General features: G+C 39.2%; 1 protein-coding gene across 1 annotated transcript in view; it reads left to right on the forward strand.

Annotated features, from left to right (window-relative positions):
• Nucleotides 1-19,746, forward strand: part of MYLK (myosin light chain kinase) — a 212,455-nt gene that overhangs the window by 87,979 nt on the left and 104,730 nt on the right. The window contains exons 4-10 of the mRNA XM_054069442.1: nucleotides 357-405; nucleotides 3,200-3,365; nucleotides 5,922-6,087; nucleotides 8,994-9,030; nucleotides 10,935-11,509; nucleotides 12,580-12,783; nucleotides 13,949-14,083. Coding sequence (XP_053925417.1) covers nucleotides 357-405; nucleotides 3,200-3,365; nucleotides 5,922-6,087; nucleotides 8,994-9,030; nucleotides 10,935-11,509; nucleotides 12,580-12,783; nucleotides 13,949-14,083 — 1,332 coding nt within the window. The remainder of the gene's footprint in view (nucleotides 1-356; nucleotides 406-3,199; nucleotides 3,366-5,921; nucleotides 6,088-8,993; nucleotides 9,031-10,934; nucleotides 11,510-12,579; nucleotides 12,784-13,948; nucleotides 14,084-19,746) is intronic.

A 19,746-nucleotide genomic window follows, 5' to 3' on the forward strand; every position in this document is an offset into this window, starting at 1 on the left:
CTTCTTTCAGGGTCAAAAGATCCTTTTTGCTATCTTAATTTAGATAAGTGCTGCACTGTAGAAATTAGACATGGTGTTTCATTCACTTATTTAAAAATAGTTTTTGCATGAATGATCTGCAGTGTTGTTACTACTGAAGCCCGGAGTTGGATGGTAACTCTGCTAAAACTTGTTTTTGAAAGTGTAGAGCCTAAACGTGGGCTATAGATGACAGAGCCTTATACTGCAGGTGTTGCATTCCTCCTTTATGTCTGAAACCTTGAGAAACACATATTTTACATAGCCTTTAGTATCTGCAATTCCCAATGGTCTTGACAAAATTTCTGGCTTCCTGTCTTTCTGACCTATGCTTACAGGAAACACCTTGAAGAAATACAGCCTGCCATCCAGCACCAAAACCCCTGGGTAAGAAGTCCATTGGCTTTGATATTGTTTAACACACACCTAAATATGTCTTAGTAGGAAATGACACTTTGTAAAGAATAACCATTTCTCAGCATTTTAAGTGTCTCTTGCATTTTGTCTTTAGCTCTAATTCACTTTGAGAGCCAGTCAGAAAGGGTTGGATTCTTGTCCAGTTCTCAGTAATTTCTCACTGGAAGTATATCCCCAAGGCTTCTTCCCTGTGTAAGAGTCAGAGGTAGTGGAGGAAAGCAAAGCCTCGTGGTAATGACTCAATTCTGCACAGCGTTGCATTGGAGTAGAGGAACTGCTTGACATCATTCCTCACGCTTGTGAGATGAGGTAGCAAGAATGGCTGGGCTGTCAGAGGCAGGGCAGTGGCAGCTACAGCAGCATCTGAAAATAAACACTTCAATATTTGTAAACTCAAGTGCTCTAAGTCCAAACCTCCGTTTATACCAAGAAGAATAGCTACTATGAGAGCTGCTGTGTTAGTGAAATGGATGAGGCTGTCAGGAAAATGAAGTAGCTTGATACAGCTACTGCTCCTTTATTCTGAAGGGAATTAATCTGGCTGAAAACAGAATATTCTGCGGGTATCTGCAATATTGCAACCTCCTCTGCTGCAATGTTGCACCCTCTTGTCTCTGCTCTCTGATGCTCAGAAATCCTTCCCTGTGTCTTAGATGACCTGACAGTCAGCTTACAAAGAGTAAATAAAGCCAGTGAGAAATAAAAGCAGCTGAAATCAGCATTTTCTCTCTTTTAATTTAAGTATTTCTGAGCAACACAGTGTGTAAACTGTAGTCTAGAAGAAAGAACTGTTCCAGTTCGGAGTAACTGTTAGCAAGAATGAGTTGATGGGGTGACCTACACTGGCAAACAGAAGAACCTTCCTGCTGTCACATACTTTCTGCACTTCACTGAGTGTTTACAATTAAGTGGATGCCTCTGTTTTAGAAGCCCCAGGCCTAATTCTTCCAACAACTAAACTGGTTTCTATATAAATAGCTTGAATTTAAGCAGAATTATTTTTCATTTGTATCCCTGGGACTGAGTCACCCTGAATGTTGACAAAAATACGTGTTTCTGATTATGTTAGTGATCAGAATATAGACAGATAAAACTGAAGATTTAAATTTTGCCATTGGTATGAATGTTGCTTATGTAGGTTTTGAATTTTAAAATTAACTGAGATTACAACAGTGAAATGAGTAAGCAAAGGACAGTCAAGGTTGCTGTTAGGTTTTGTTCAGACTTTTCAAAGCACTAACATAATCCATTGTATTGCATGGAGTTACATTCTCATGTGTTTTACTCCTATTCAGTATTAATAATTTTATGGTATGGAAAATTTATGCCTTACATAAACAAGGAGGAGGCAAAAGGAAAAAAAATTACACACTTCAGTTTGTGTATATCTGGGAAACAGCCATAAAGCTTCAGGCTGCCTAGTAGTTTATTTTCTTTTAACGTGTTAGATATAAATATATAAACACCACCTAAAGATGGTCACTGAAAGATTTCCTTAATACACATTTATGCTCTTCTTTAGTGTTAGCATGAAGAAGATGACATTGAAAGGTATCAGATATTTAGTTATATGATGAAGTTATTTTCTTTTTAGCTTATTACAGTCACCCTTCTCTCCCAAGACTTTTTGCTGGTCCCGTTGTTCATGTGTATCGTTTCATTATGGTATCATCTCTTACTTAGAAACCTCGAGCTGCCTATATGGCAACCATCATGTCTCACCAGCACCTTGGACTAAGGCGGTGTGGTCTCTATTAGTATCTGACACCTGGTAGAAATGGTGAGGTATTGATACATCTTACTTGCATGTGGTAAAAGGCCATCTGGGAAAGAAGGCCTTGAAAACAGTTCAGTTTGCTTGAAATTAAAAGTTAAAAAAAATAGAATTCACCACCTGCCATCTGCTAATGTGTGTCTTTGTTGTACCAGGGCTTCAGAGCAAAGAGCGTGAGTGTTCCCTTTGACATTAACAGACCTAAAGTTTCACCTTTTTTTTTTTTTTTTCCCCTTGATGTAATATTGCTTGGTGTTTTAAGTTTTATGGCTCTATCACTGAGGGTTTTGGATTGCACTTAGTGATGTTGCTCTAGTTTCATTCCACACGTCATTCCCCAGCTGTACCATCCATGTAAGTAGAGCTGGGCATTTGCACTCAGCAGTCACCCAGGCAGGATGTGTGTACTTTCGTTTTGGCTGTTTTCGTGTTTGCTCTGCAGACATTGTAGTGAATAAGATTCCTAACAGAAGCCTTTCCCAGACAAAAAAGGAAAGGCTACCAGGACATGTCAGAATCATTGCAAAAGCAAGTTGCTAATTCATAAAGGAGAAATCACTGTGTCACTGCACTCAGTGTCAAAACAAATTGCACGATGAAGACCAGTGAACAAATATGCCCAAATAATCTATTAGGGGGCAATTTAGAAAGAGAAAACAGGAAAAACTAGATGTGTGCCATGTTTCCTATCATTTGGTTTGCCCAGCTCTGCTTATAAGCAACTGAAGTTGTCCCCAAGGTCTGTTATGTGAGTTATGTGTATGCCGGATGAGGGTGTGTAGCATCACAACTGTTAAGTTGCATGAGGACTCAAGAGCAGTCATCACCAGCATCTGCATTTCTTCTGTTCACTAAACAAAATATTGTGTAAGTACAATCTTGTTTGCCACTATTTATATACCCTTGTTGGCAGGCCTCTGCTTCCTGACGTGTGCTCTAACCACAACAGCTTCCGATTCTGTAAAACCAGGATGTAACTTACCTTTCCAGGGGAAGACTTACTGTTCCAACTGTGGACCATAAGCCAAGCATCTGGGGAGAGAGTCCACCCAAGTTTGCCACAAAACCCAATAGAGTTGTTGTGCGTGAAGGCCAAACAGGCAAATTCTCCTGTAAAATAACAGGACGACCACAGCCTCAAGTAACTTGGTTTAAGGTACGATTTAAAAAAAAATTATGTTTTATTTCTCTTTTGAAATTTAGTGACTTGACAGGATCAAATGCACTTGCCTCTGCAAATTATCACGGTGAGAATTTACATACAAGGAGAGCCATATTCTTTCTCATTTTTATGCTGAATAAACTTACAAAACATAATAGCATTCCTTCTCAGTAGACATTTCTCCCTTATTTATCAAAATGTTGAAAATATTTGTACAAAAAACCCAAATGAAAGCACCAAACAAGGTCCAGGTCCCATTATAAAAATAGTGAGTATGGGACATACTTGCCCAAAGACCTCACTAACTAGGTAAGAGAAATAGACAAAGGATGGAAAATGTATTATCACCATGTCTATTTTATAGAGAAAGTCTTATTTAATGCTTTGACTGTTACAGAGGAATCCCTGAAAGCTATGAAAATTACAGCTGTATTTCCCAAATTCCATGTCAGTGTCTCAGCCATAAACAGCTTTTTCTATATCACTTACATTGGGTTTTATCTGTACATTAGTATAAAGGTGATGTTTGCAAAGAAATGAAATGGAATTGAAAAGAAAATGAATTGTTTAGGAATTAACAGATATGATTGAGGTTTGGCATGCATGATCATTTCTTGCAGATTAAAACACAATCCAAGGCAAATGAAGAACAGTTGAACTGTTTCACTCTGACCTCTGCGAAAACAGTGCTAGCAGAAAAGTGACGTAAAATAAAGAGGACCTGAGCTGTCAACTTGAGATCTGCATTAGAACTGGGAATTGTGATGCATGTCGTTTACAAGATGACGTTGTTCATGTCATTTACAAAAAAAAAAAACAAACAGCTTTATAAGTGAGCAATACTTAAAATTCATTAGACTACTAAAAAACACATTGAAGACTTAAGTCTTAGAGGCCCCTTTGGGCATACACAAGATCTCCAACTACTCTTTTTTGTTAGTAAAGAGAGAGCTTTCTGGTGATAATTAAATATTACACTGCTTAGGGCATTTTTTCTGAATCTATTAGTATTTTAGAGAATTACAATTACTTTCTTTAATTTGGAAGAGCAGTTATTTAACTCTTGGCATCCTGCTCCCCCTCAGCCTTCAACACAGAGTTGCCTTATGTATAGTAAAAAAAAAAAAACACCTTATCTTGGAGCTTTTATTTTCTTATGGTGTCTCTGGGTTTTGGGGTGAGGGGAGAAACCATAAAGAAACTCAGAAAAGTAGAGCAGTGTAATGCTTCCAAGTAATTGTCTGCTTTTTTTCCCAGGCTTATCCTTGTTGTCTGTAATACAAGAATGCCAGTTCTTATTCATAAGGCACGGATGTGTTTTGGCTAGCAGCAAACAAGCTCAGGCCTACGATGCTTCTGGTGACTTTAGGATGGTGCTGCAGCGTCCTGATGAGTGGTAGCTGTTTTAGCTCTGCCTCAACATTATGGAAGTGAACTTATATTGCTGCTGGACCATATCTGCCTAGTGCAGAGACAGCACGTGGCCGCCTTCCATACAGCTTTATAAACAACTAAAATTGCACTTTTCAGAACTAAGTGTCTGTGTAAACGTCTTACTCTGCTTATTGTTTTCTTTCCCTTTTTCTTACTTGTTAAGTTGCAAGGAACAGAAGCTTCTACTGTATCACCGCCAAACACGATGATGTGAACTAGCTTCTTTTATTCAAATAGCACTTAGGGCACCCAGACAGCAGTAAATTGATAGAGACCTCAGGAGTGACAGTGTCTGAAAACACTGTAGTGGTTCCCAAATATTTAGTGAAAAAAGCCCTACAAGTCATAGATTTGTAGGTTTTGCTTTCCTAAACTTAGGATGGGGAAGGAAGTGGTGCCTGAGAACAAAGGACTCATCTTTAATTACTGATGCTGAAGCAGGAACATTGATTTGCTCACAAATGAGGCATTGGTCAATTATTTTATAGAATTTAAAAGCAAAAAATTGTCATTCTGGTCATCGCATCTATGTAACAGAGAGCATAGAGCTATATGCATTCCTTCCATGCCTTTAGATTTAATTTCAGTGTAGCACTGCAGAGAAGCTGTGTGGCAACAATGCCTCTTTTAATGTATGCCTAGAGCCTTCTGCCACCTTCACCTGGCTGCTGATGAGGTCCTCTTATGCAGGATTTTTTCCACCTCCTGAAGTGATACAACATAAAGGAGTATTGAGGGAGGGAGAACTATTTTGCAGGGTGGAAGTTTTTGCTTAAAAGTGTGATGTTTGACTTCCTGGAACAAACATGAACAGAAAACTGGTTTGAGCCCACATTTAGTGGAAAGAAATTTTTCTAGGAATATGGATATAGTAAATAATGAAAAGCAAAACCCAAACTGAGATGAGTGGGTGGCAAAATGCAAGGAAAACCAGCCTCCTACAGGTAAGAATTATGAAAGTTTGGACACAGTTTTTTGTTCATTCTGACTGAGTATTATTCATAGAAGGAATTTTGCTAAAAGATAGAAGAAAGGCATTTTGACCTTATGTTTTACCAAAAAAAATATTTCTCTTACAATATCTACCTGTCTCATGGTGTCTTGTGAAATCTGCAGGGTGATATTCAGTTGCAGCAAAATGAGCGTTTCAACATGTTTGAGAAAACAGGCATCCAATTCTTGGAAATCCAAAATGCTCAGCTTGCTGATGCAGGAATTTACACGTGCACAGTGGTAAACAGCGCTGGGAAGGCATCTGTGTCTGCAGAGCTCACCGTTCAAGGTACAGCAAAGAGGTTACAGGAGAGAGCAGAACTGATTCTCAGATATGCTTTTAAAATACTGTGTTCTGAGTATAAGCATTCACTTTTTCCTATTATCTTCCTCTCTCGTTGTGAAATGTTACTGTTATAGCTTGGAGCATTCTGCAACTGAAAACACTGTTTATTCAATGGGGAAAAGGCTATCCAAATGCTCAGTAACAGCTTGCTTTAAAACTGCCTTTCACTGTGATTTTGGCCTCCATATATTCTACATACACATTTTCATTTCAGTGAGTGGTAACCTTGCACATGTCATTATTATCAGTAATTAATTTTGTATTTGTTGAGTACCAAAACCAGATGCACATTTATGCCACCTCCTTTTTGGGAAACAAAGTTGTAACTTTATTTGTGGAACCAGGAAAGTAAAGTAAATGAGCACAATTCTAAACTGCAAGAGAGAAAAAATGGCTTAATGAGATTAAAATTCAGCCTTCTCAACTCTCAGTTGTGCCTTATTTCACTGTTGTTAAATGTCTGTCTATAAATAACTTGGGGTGTTCTATTCCGTATATGCATTTACAGTTCACTTTGCAGTTTAATGTTTCTTAAGGTGCCCTTTGCATCATCCTCAAAATCATATAGCCTTTAGTAACCATACTAAAGAGTTTTGTCAATCACTGGGTGAGCAGTCATTGGACCCAATTAAATAATTAAATCAACAGCTGGTGGCTTCAGCTGCAGTCATAAGATCGGTGGGTTACTACACACCCAGCAGTGAATTTGCTGATGCAAGATCATAGAACCACCAGGTTGGAAAGGACCCACCGGATCATCCAGTCCAACCAATAGAATCATAGAATCACCAGGTTGGAAAGGGTTTTTAGGTTCACATCAATGAATCTTTTTTAGGAAAGATTTTTAGGTTCACATCAATGCTGTCATTCTGTAAGTTATCAAGAACATAAAAAACAAGGGGGGTTACATTTGGGATCGTCAGAACCATAACTAGCCTTTACCAGTTAAAGTTGTACTTCTTATGTCTAAGATCCAATCTGATTAAGCCATCGGTAGAAGGAACTTCTACAGGTTGCCTATTCAGCTGATGTTTTATAGAAAGGGCCATTTTGTTCAACAAGCCTTTTTTTGCAAACATGAAACTTGATCCGTACTTGCTCTCCTTGAAGTGGTGAGCTTCCTGTTGTGTAATGTGTACATCTGCCTTGAGAGATGATGCAGAACTGGGGTCACAAAATCAGTTGCGGTATATGTGTGCTTCAGATGCTGGCCACAGCTTTCAATAATGCAGGCATTCTTTCTTCGATTAGTACAGGTCAGTAAAAAGGGCACTCTCTTGCAATGTACTTGACTAATTGGATGATTCCACTTACCTAACCACAATATATAATACCTAATTCTTTCATTATCAATTCAATCAGGTCATAGGAGTTGCTGCAAGCTGCTAGTAGACAATCAAGAGGCTCGAAATTACTACATTTTCTTTTAAATCCATGCAATCTCTTGTATAGTTAATCATGTTCCATGAGCTACATCTTTTTCCATAGCAGAAAGTGGAAAGGGGGGAGGACAATGTTCTTTTAATTGACAGGGTTGCATGGTATTGTCTTGTCTGCAACCAATAGTTATTCAACTTTCCCTTCTGCATATACCCAGTCTCTTTTCAGCTTTAGTTTTTACACAAAGAGTTTCTGTTACTTTTTATTGACAGGTTTGTTGAAGTGAGGTCAATGGGTTATTTCCTTCTCTCACTGCAACTTTTGTGTGTGTGTAAATAGATTCTTTTTGTCACTCTGAATGGTGTGGCAAGTCCAAGCATTTAGATGTGGATTTTTGTTTGCAAAACACAGTGGAAATCAGGGTATCATCCATCACTTATTTTTTGTCTTTTCCCTGAGGTGAAGACTCTGAAAGCATTGTTATGGAATATTTCTTGATAACTTACAAGATTCATCATCCTGCAAATTAATTATTTCATGTCTTTCTACTGGAGTTTCTAGTCTCACAGAAACAAGAGCATAGATGCAACTTTGATCTGACAAGGAGAAAACAAGCTCTATCCTGTAGTGTTAACTGTGGAAAAATAGAGATATGCAGTCGGTACTTGGTCTGGAGTGGTATTTCTCTCCTCCCAACTATTTATTATCTCATGCTGCCCCCAAGGAAAACAGCTGTCAAGGTTTGGGAGAATGCATGGGTTACATACATACAAACTAAGAGACTGACTATGGGCAAATATGTGCTCAGTTTTATCAGTGCAGCTGATGAGGTACCTTGGCAAATCAATATAGCTCAGCCACGTTCCCAGATTTCCTGGTGGTGTTGCAAAGCAACGAAATATAATATATTTCTTCTGTGTTATTCATGTTAAACATGATAATCCTTGCAACGCAGCAAATGCATTGGTAAAAGTTTATGGGTAGGCTCAGGCTTTGGGATTTTTTACTACTGTTAATTTGGGTTTGTGTTTTAGCCAGGCGACAGCTGCAGTTTCACTGTTAGCACGCCCAGGTGTAGTGCTGATGGTTTGTCTTTCTCCACTTCTGCAAGCTCATAAGATTTGATGAACCCCCTTCCCACTTGAAATCCTCTCCCTACTTCTTTTCCCCAAAGAAAGAGCCTTTGAGGATCACGGAATCATTAATTCTGGAGGGCCTTGGAAATTAGTTTACCCAGCAATGTCTCAAAATAGACTGAAGATCTTTTTGTGTTTCACCTGAACAGCTCGCTTTTGTCCTTATCAAATTTCAGCTGTGGTGATAGCCAAGCTTGACTTCAGTGGATTGAAAATATGAAGAGTAGAGTGTTTTAAGTATATACTTTGCTTAAAATCTTTCAAATTTATGGAATTGTTTACAGTATTGTATGTAAAAGTTACCTGTGTTTTTCTTTTTTTTTTTAATTTCAGGTCCAGATAAGACTGACACATATACTCAGCCACCATGGTATGTTTTTACTGGAGCACTTCCTCAGTATATTTAATTGCAGTGCACTAATTTTGACATTTGCTGCATGAACCTTCCTCATGAAATGATAAGACTTTTTGGGTCAGTCTGTATTTGGAAGTTAGAAAATGTTTACTTGGAATGAGATTCTCTCTTACGGCCAAATTCATCTGTCCTAGTAGACTCCTACGAAATAGTTTATGGAACTTGGTGGCAACACTACTAAGTACACAGTTCTGGTTCAGGAAAGCGATATCTAGATACATTCAGATACCGTTATGCTCACTCTTCCCATGTAGTCAAATAATTATATAATAATTGTATAATCTAAGCAAAAACTATGTGATAAGTTATGCTCTGTACCAACTGATCAAACTTACTTTTTGGAGTAAAAAACCTGAATGCATCATGCGAATACTGGGCTGGTTATTCTTTGCTGTTATAAGCAAAACATGGTATGGCCATGGTCTTTGTTGTAGCCTGAAAATACAAACAAAACATGAGATAAGTAACAAGATTTTTTTTAAAAAAATCCTATTTTAGGGCTTTTTAAAGTTTTTTAAAGTTAAATGACTGTAATTTTTTACAAAATAGTTTTGTAAAATGGTTTTTCTTCATGAATATAAAATGGAGAAATGAAGTGCTCTAAGCTGACTGCGTGAGACACTTCTGTGGAGGCCAGCTGCTTTACTATCTACAGGGTGTTTAATCTATTGTCGGAAAGGATGTGCTTACATTGTCCTAACTACGTGTTCTCTGCAAAGTGGATCTGAAAATGCTGTGCTACCTTGTTTATCAGGTTTGTGTACTTTTTAGGAACATACTTTAAAATAAGTTTAGTGTGAATTAAATTGTGCAGCTCTACAGCCGGAACTGCCCATATACTGGGTTCTCCAGAGTAGTCTTGCCTCCTCCAACATGTCCTCACAATAAAAGGGATATTTTGTAAAATGTAAAACTCCTACAGTTGTAACTTCAAGTTTGATAGGCATTAATTCTCTAGTACACTTAAGTCTGATTGAAGAAAGGACCAGAATAAATATCCTGAATCTTCCTGGGAGAATAAATTAATGGCAGTACATACAGCAAAACAGATCTGTGGTGGAAATTACTACTAGTATTTCAAGTATGTTCAAATTCTGCCCTGGAATAATACTTTGGAAGCGGGAGAGACAGGCACAGTTCTCTACAGGTAATAGCTTAGTGGTTAGGGCAGTCAACTTCAACGTAGGAAACTTAGATTGAAGTCCCCAGTTAGTCAGCTGCTCCTGTGCCCTCAAAGTACTGAGCAGCAGATCCATCATAATTCTGAAAAACTCTTCCTAATAAAACCATAGCTGATACTGTTATGTCGAGATATGTTTTTTGTTTTACAACACCCTCTCTCCCTCCCCTAGACTTCAGTCAAGTTTCCTGATCAGTCCTTTTTCGAAACAACCTGAATTACAACACACTAAAATTAGAATTAGCAAATTCACTGTACAATTTACATTTTCATTTCCCTTTAGGGAACTATTTTATATGGCATTTCAAGCTATAATTATACATGGCCTCTAATTTATTAAAGCATGAAGTAATGTAACATCATGGTCATCCCAGGGTCTCATGTAATTGCTCTCCAACTAAAGCAGTGGATGCAAGGTTACTGTCTGACTCACAAAACTAGAACTGAGCAGTGGATTTGTACCTAGAAACTTCTCAGCTGAGACAGTGTCTGAGCACTGGTGACATTTTATGGTGCTTTTCACTTCACCTCTTTCATCCATGTTTTTAATCTGTGTGAAGGAAACTAAAGGGTAATTACTAGACCTCCCTAAGGGCTTGCACATTTATATAATTGCTGGTAATAATAATAATTAGTCTTTTTTCACTGTCATGTATGTCAACTTATCATTTTCCTTCAGCTTGCCATCAAAGCCAACACCACTTGCTGTTAAAGCTGTTGAAAATTCAGAATTCAAACAGGCAACTAGCAATGGGATTGCTAAAGAGCTAAAATCCAGCAGCACTGAACTCACGGTTGAAACCAAAGACAGCGTGTCAGCAAAGAAAGAGACCATCTACATTGCCAGAGAGGCCAAAGACAGTAAGCAGGGACAGCACCAAGAAGCCAGTGCAGTGTTTCCTCAAGAAGCTAAAGAAGCAATAAAGGGATCTCAGGTCTTGCAGAAGACTTCAAGCACTATCACACTACAAGCTGTCAAACTGCAACCAGAAGCAAAGACAGAACCCCAGACAACTTTCATCAGGCAAGGTGAAGACAGGAAAAGGGCTGTGCAGCCCCTAATGTCAGCTCAACAAACCCCATCTCTGGCAGGGCAGGGCAGTCCAAGAAGCAGAGAAGCAGAAAACACAGCTGGAGCCCGGAAGGCTGTAATAGAGGAGAAGAGGGAGCCACTGCTTATTCCTCCTCAGTTTGAGAGCCGTCCACAGAGCCTGGAAGCATCAGACGGCCAGGAGATTAAATTCAAGAGCAAAGGTAAAGGGACGAAAGTTATCAGAGTCCTGGGGTTAATCAGGTTCCTCCTCTGCATGTGGAAGTCAGGGAGTAACTCCCTTCTTCACTGCAAGTTGCCCTTCTTCTAAAGCACTTTTGGAAATGGATGCAGAATTTCATGTTGTTTCCACAATACTCTTCTCAATGATATTTTCAAATCATTCTGTACCATAGTGCCTATGTCAATCCCTTCTCTTATCTGCAGTTTCCCCAAATGTAATCAATGTTGCTCTAAGCAGGAGGTAGTTTTAGGGCCTCTTATATAAGGGTGCAAGATCAAAAATGAATTATATGCTTTCTAGAACTGCAATTGGTTATATTATCCTTGAGCCAAAAAAACAACCAGATAAGAAACTGTGATCAGTCACTACATTTCCCTTGCGGCATCTTCTTTTACCTCTCTTATTTGTTCAACCTAGTGCTGATCTGAGTGCTTTCTAACAGCATGAATTATAAATATTAAAAAAATTCTGAAGTCAGAATTAAAAAGGAGGTTTAGAGTTTGCTCCACAGAATTTGACTGCCTTTTAACCTCTTGAAAGAGTAATGTGAGCTGCATTTTGCTGGATCCAGGGAGTAAATGTGAAACACTTCTTTTCTTTATTGTTACAATTTTAGTAGAAACCAATTTTGAAGCATTTTTCTACTGCTTTTTAAAAATAACATTTGTACCTTAAAGTGTTCCCACGAGAGAGAGAGAGAAATTGTTTTTAATATCTCTGGAGGAAAAAATAAGCACAACAAAACCATGGTAATTGATTTCATTTCTTGATAGTTCTTACCCCAAGAGAAAAGAATACAATTTCTATCACAAGCCAAGGAGAGGAGAAAATATTGTGAGGATTCTGGCACCTTTTGAATAGTTTGTTTTTCAGGTAAATTAGTACTAAGAACACAGATTGCTTTTTTGAAATAGTTTTGTGCATTACTTGCTCAGTAAGGTTTATATAATTATGTATGCACATACTATGACTAATTTACAGTAAAGAAAATAATGGAATTGCACTAAGTGGATTATCTGTTCATAAAATCTCAAATACCTGGTTGTCTAGTTTCAGGGAAACCAAAACCAAACGTGGAGTGGTTCAAAGAAGGTGAACCTATTAAAGCTGGAGAAGATGTCCAAATATATGAAAAAGATGGAATTCATTGCCTATGGCTAAAGAAAGTCTGCTTAGGGGACAGTGGATCTTACAGCTGTGCAGCTTTCAACCCCAAAGGCCAGACTTCCACAAGCTGGTTGTTAACTGTTAGAAGTAAGTAAGGTCTTACCAGCCCATCTGTGCCCTGAAAACTGTGGCCAGGCTTCTCTAGGCTGTCAAAGAGTGGTGACTATAAAAATTATCTTTTCTCAGAGCAGGTTAATTCTGATTCCTGGCTCTGTGAATCATGTGGTGTGGGATAGCTGACAAGCCACTTTGTTCATCAGTTTCTCTTCTGACCTTTTGGTTTTATTGTTTGTATCACTAAAACCATCTCATGGAATATTTTGTGCACAGGGAGGCCTGTTCTCCACTGAGGTTTTCTATTAATGCTTGTATTTAATACAGGTTGCCAAAGATTTTATTGTTGTTGTCCTGTGTTTAGTTCTTTTGGAGTTGCTTAGCATTTCTGTAGGGCACCAAATATCTGAAATGTTTTGTGAGTACAAAGTAATCCTATGCAGTAAAGCAAACAAGAAGAAAAGTGATGGAATGGGAATTGCATTCTGCTAAATTCAAGTACACCTTCCAGTGACAAATTATTTTGAGTCTGAAGGCACTGTCTTACTGGGCAGATAGAAAGATTTGTTGGCCTCTTAGCAAATCCTGTCCACAATTCTAGTCTTTTCACCTGGTTTTAGGTTTTTGTTCTGGAGCTATGATTGTGTTTATGCAACATTTCTCTGTTTGCTGTGCCTGAACTGAAACCAGGATACCCGAGATACTCTTTCTGTCTCGTGAGAGACTTCTAAACTGCATCCTAAAGTCACCCTGTTTCGCTGCTAACCAGGGGAAATGTGGGAGAGGGACTGGAAGACAGAAAAGAAGAGAAGAATTACCCTTCCTGTACTTTCCACTGACTTCTCTAGTAGTGTGTTGCATACATTTTTAGTTACTGGTTGCAAATGGAGGATTCTGGCAGAGAAAACCATCATCTAAGATGCAGTTTGAGGGCTAGCAATGCCTCCCTTGAGGATTGTAGAAGAAACTCTTCTTTATACCAGTCCATTGCTCAAAATTATTTGTTTTCCAAACATTGCATCCTGGGTTTGATTTTTTAATCATTTGGGGTTTTTTTTGTGTGTGTGTGCTTTATTTGCATGGGATGAATCTGTCAGCCCAGCCATGCCACTTGTGCATACCTAGAAAAAGTCACTAAGCCGTAAGGATAATTTTGTCAATTTAGGCTAAAGGAATTGTTTTCATTTTGGTTTTAAAGGGCCTAAAGTTGAAGAGGTTGCTCCATGCTTTTCCAGTGTCTTGGAAGGATGCACTGTGAGTGAAGGGCAGGACTTTGTGCTGCAGTGCTGTGTAGAAGGTGTACCTGTGCCTCAGATCACATGGCTTCTCAACGGTAAGCAATCCCCTGGTCTGCAATATTTGTGTGCACATGCTAAGGTTCACAGTAGGAAATGCCACTCTGGGCAGCAGAGGGCAAGGCTGTGAATGCTGCAGAAGGCACACGAAGTCACTGTAGCGCAATCCACAAGAATATTTGAAGAAAAACAGTTTATATGCACATAATGTGCACGAAGGGAGTTATTCTGTTTTTCTGCCTTCCTGCAGTTTTCCGGGATGTCCAGCAGGGGACTCTGATGATAAGATTGTAGGCAGATGAGTTTCATTAAACACAGCTTTTCACCATGCTGCAACAAAGTCTATATTGCTGTTGTATCCTGAATCCTGTCCTACCATCGTTCCTTCAACACTAACCTCTGCCATGAGAGTAACAGGTTGGCATAGTGATCCTGCAGGGATAAAAGTTTCTGGACAAAATAAGTACAGTATGTCACTCTTCACAGTCGGAGGGAAACCCATGTCTGATTCCTCCTATGCCCTTCCATTAGATGGGCAGGTCATAGTTAGTATCAGCATATGTGTCTCCAGGATTGCAAGCTCACAATTTTTCTGGTTGCCTCTCTACTCGAAATATGTTCTGTATGATCCTAATGCTTGTCCAAAGCTGACTGAAAAAAAAGTTTAAATAAAATATTTTTTACTTGTATCAGACTGTATAATCTCCTACTCTGCCCCGATTACACAACTGGAAATGCAAGTTCCTTGAAGAGTTTCCTCTTAAGGTCAGAGCTGGACCCAAACATCAGCATTTTGCTCAGATGCCAAAAGATTTTAGAGATCCATGGACCACACACTTTGGTTAAGGGCTCTTTCCATTCAAAGCTATATCTATTAAACACTAGACAAATTTATTCAGCTTAACCCTTGATCACCTCTGTTACTCCTGAAGTGCAATTGATTTTCTGCAGACTCTCCCAGGCTATCTGTCTTTGTATGTATGTCTGTGTGTGTGAGATTTAAAGGCAAAGAATAACATACTTTGCCATAAAGATGTTTCCTCTAGGATTGTTTTAAAATTAATCATTTGCACACAATCTCTGGTTTTCTTTAGCTATTCAGAGTAAAAGGGATAACTCAGAAAGGTGGCAGGGCAAATGAACCATGACTTTGAGATTGATATGTTCCCACAGCCTGGTCTGTTCCCCTTCCCAAAAGCTCTGTGTCTAGAATAGAAAGACCACTGCTTTATTTACAATGTGAAAGATATGAGCAAAAGCTCTGACACTTTCCCATTGAAAATAATTTGTTTCTCTGTCTGAAGGCTACTTTGCAATTTCTCCTTTTCAGATGTGAGTAGAATCATTGTTCTGCTATGCACAAATTGTGTCTTGCAGCACAGAAGGGGCATCTTCAACCCACAGTGTCAGTCATTTCATCTTCATGTTCCCAGGGAACCCCTTGCTCATAAAGGGTTCCCTTCATCATTGAATGGTGCAGATATATCCATTTGTCTTCCACATAGAGAGCACTATCCTGTCTCAAATGACTTTCTGTGTTAGTTCATCAGGCACAGATACAGAATCTCCATTGATGTAACCATGTTCTGCTTTGCTAATGAAAAAACTGTTGTCTCCTGAAAAATCCAGCCTAGAGATCAATAAGCAACATGTTTCCGTAAGCTTCCAGTACCCACTGTGCCCCCCTGCCTTTTTTTCATGATGTTTGTTCTGCCACTGACCTTTCTTCTCACTAATCTCAGATGAGTCTGTTCCTGTTCAGGTATAACTATCTAAGCTTCTAACTGCAATTGGATCAATATCACAATGGCCCTGGCAGAGAAAGACCTGGGGGAGATGGTCGACAGCTGACTGAACGTGAGCCAGCAGTGTGCCCAGGAGGCCAAGAAAGCCAACAGCATCTTGGCTTGTATCAGAAATGGTGTGGCCAGCAGGACCAAGGAAGTGATTCTGCCCGTGTACTCACCACTGGTGAGACCGCACCTCGAATAGTGTGTTGAGTTTTGGGCCCCTCACTATAAGAAAGACATTGAGGTCCTGGAGTGTGTCCAGAGAAGAGCAGGGAAGCTTCTGAAGGGTCTGGAGAACAAGTCTTACGAGGAGCGGCTGAGGGAACTAGGGTTGTTTGCTGCACGGAAGAGAAGGACCTGGGGGTGTTTTTTTGACAGCCGACTGAACGTGAGCCAGCAGTGTGCCCAGGTGGCCAAGAAGGCCAATGGCATCTTGGCTTGTATCAGAAATGGGGTCACCAGCAGGTCCAGGGAGGTTATTCTCCCTCTGTACTTGGCACTGGTGAGACCGCATCTTGAATACTGTGTTCAGTTCTGGACCCCTCACCACAAGAAGGATGTTGAGGCTCTGGAGTGTGTCCAGAGAAGAGCAATGAAGCTGGTGAGGGGGCTGGAGAACAAGTCTTACGAGGAGCGGCTGAGAGAGCTGGGGTTGTTTAGCCTGGAGAAGAGGAGGCTGAGGGGAGACCTTATTACTCTCTACAACTACCTAAAAGGAGGTTGTGGAGAGGAGGGAGCTGGCCTCTTCTCCCAAGTGACAGGGGACAGGACTAGAGGGAATGGCCTGAAGCTCCGTCAGGGGAGGTTCAGGTTGGATATCAGAAAAAAATTCTTCACAGAAAGAGTCATTGGACACTGGCAGAGGCTGCCCAGGGAGGGGGTGGAGTCGCCTTCCCTGGAGGTGTTTAAGGAACGGGTGGATGAAGTGCTTAGGGACATGGTTTAGGGAGTGTTAGGAATGGTTGGACTCGATGATCCAGTGGGTCCTTTCCAACCTGGTGATTCTGTGATTCTGTGTGATTCTGTTTAGCCTTGAGAAGAGGAGGCTGAGTGGAGACTTTATTTCTGTCTACAACTACCTGAAAGGAGGATGTAGAGATGTGGGTGTTGTTCTTTTCTCCCAAGTGATAGGTGATAGGACAAGAGGGAATGGCCTTAAGCTGCGTCAGGAAGTTTAGTTTGGACATTAGGAAAATTTCTTCACTGAAATGGCTCTTAAGCACTAGCAGAGGATGCCCAGGGAGGTGGCTGAGCCTCCATCCCTGGAGGTATTTAGAAGGCAGGTAGATGAAGTGCTTATGGATATGATTTAGTGGTGGGCAAGCAGAGTTGGAGTTGATGATCTCAAAGGTCTTTTCCAACCTTATGATTCTATGATTCTAAAAGCAGATTTTTTTTTTTCCACATAGTTGGACTTCAAACCATTAGGATTCTATAGATGAAAGCCAGTGCATTAACTTGGCTCTTAAATTAAAAGGCAGTGATGAGTCCTAGTAACAGAAGCTCCAGAAACTATCATAATAATAAAAATTAGAGACGTCATATATTATACGTAAGCACACTACTTTCATTCCAGACTCCTAAAACTTACCACTATAGTTTAATACTTTTACGTCTTGCATCTGATTTTGATACATAACTGTTTATATAGCATTCTGATAGAAACTTGGATGGATTATGAACAATAGTTTAACGCTGATAATTCCATGTACGCTCCTATGGTCATTATTTTACCTAATGATCAATCTGGCTATTGTGATAGCCATTTGAATGCAAACATTTCTTTCCTGTCTATGAGCTAGATAGATACTACAACCTTCTTAAGTTTACATCCATTACTAAATAAAGGAGAAAGATGCTTTTCTGGTCCTGAAATATTACTTCAAGCAAGCATAACAATGCTGTTGGCAAAATGACATGGTGGAGTCTTTTATCATCTGGCATATGAAGTAAATAGTATATTCACAGTAGATAATTTGAGGCAGGCAGACAAGTTTATTTTTTAAAAAAGGTATGTTACAATCTGCTGTTCATCCTTGGAATATAAAGCTTTTTTAAGTTCACAGCTGATAGGCTGTGGCAGAGAAAAGAGCAATCCACTGAGAACAATCACATTGCTGTTCAAAATATAGCACTTTTGCAGATCTCCATAAAAATAAAAATCATACGGGACAGGATGTGTGAAGTTCACGAGGAAATATCAAATGCAAATTATCTTCCAAGCGTGACAATGATAACAAATTAGAATTAATTTTTCAAAGGAATAGTGAGAAAAGTATGTGTAGCTTGACGAAATAATGAATGTAAAGACTGAATTATCAAATTGTAACAAGCACGAACGGAAGGCTGCTTGAGAAACAAGAAAAAAAGGAGGAAAAGAGCAGAATAATCTCACTCCTAGGCTTGCCAGCCCTTGATACTAAACAGCCTGTATACCATCCAATCTGCCTTCTAGCAATTTCCGAGGAATCCACACTACCTGAGAAGGAAAAGACTTGCAGCAACCTCTTGTATAATGTTACATGCAAGTAATACTTTAGACATTGAGCATTTTTACCAGCTGTGTCTACATATAAATTTAAAACATTTTCTAAGCTGTTACATAGATTGACCTCTCTTTCAGGTCAACCAAGATTGTGCATTATTGCTAATGTCTTCTTAGCATCTGTGAGGATGAGCAGTTTTTCTGTATTCGTAGAGACTGTGCCAATAAGAGCTACCTGACTGAACTATGGATTTTAATTCAGTTTTTACTCTTCTCTGCAGCTCTACCATCTTCAGTTTTCCTATTCTTTCTTACTATTTTAAGGATTTAACTTTTTCAATTGTCCTATTGCTCTTGCTTTGCTCTCTATTCTAAGCTTCTTTCTGAATTTTCACTGATTTACTGGCAAATTCCCTATAAGTAAACTTCTTGTGTTTTAGTTCTGGCCTCACTAAACCTTTGTAAAGAACATTTTACTCATACTTTCTGTGACAGTATTTCAGAATGTAACTCTGATTTACTTTAGCTTCTTTAAATACTTTATTGTTAACTTATTTTTAAATGCAGGAGTAAGCCCTATATGACTGTATCTTCCTTTTCATATTGCTTTCAGTGTAGCTGCTTTTTCCCTAAGCTGAAGTGAACCTCTTTCTGCTGAATTTAAAAACAGTATGGCCATGACTTTAACATAACAAATCCTTGAGTAGTGTTTGGTTTTAGGATAGCTTTCTGGTCTGGCCAGAAAGCTTTTAACAAATGGTCCAGGGGAAAATTTCCTTTCTTCTGACATAACATGCTAGCAGAAAGGTATTTTTTGTTATTGTTCCTGCTGCCAAGCTGTCATGGAGATTTGACTGTTCTGCCTCTGGAGAAAGGAACATTTCACTACTGGGAGAGTTGTTTTTATTAGACGAAAATATAAGTACAGTGGATATAACTTAGAATCTTGCTGCAGGTTATTCTTCAGCGCTGATAGAGTTGTATTTGTTTCCTGAGGCCTGATGAAAAGGCTGTTCTGTAAGTAAATTCACTGTTCTGTGAATAGTGCTAAAAAAACAGTCACAGTTTTGTTGAGGCCTAAAGTGAAAAAGAGGATGCCCTGAAAAAAATTTGAGGGCATGATGAAGGAGACCACATTTTCTTTTTCGCATGGAACACTTGCCCTGTTCATTTGCTTATTTACAACAGAAATTAAAAGGCATTGTTCTGTTTTTGATGATAGAGCTTTTATCCTGAGTGTATTTCTGATATGGTTAACGTTATGGCATCATTAGGCACCATTAAAAGTTTCAATGCCAGAGTTTCAGACAGTATCTCTGTAAGGCTGGGTATTCTGCAGTCAGACTAGGAAGGCAGTCCAGTGCCCTGTGTCCTCTTACAGAAAGCTTTGTCTGCGTGGGTTTCAGTTCTTCATGTACATATTTGA

The sequence above is a fragment of the Cuculus canorus genome, chromosome 6 (genome assembly GCF_017976375.1).
Source record: "Cuculus canorus isolate bCucCan1 chromosome 6, bCucCan1.pri, whole genome shotgun sequence".
NCBI classification, from domain to species: Eukaryota; Metazoa; Chordata; class Aves; order Cuculiformes; family Cuculidae; genus Cuculus; species Cuculus canorus.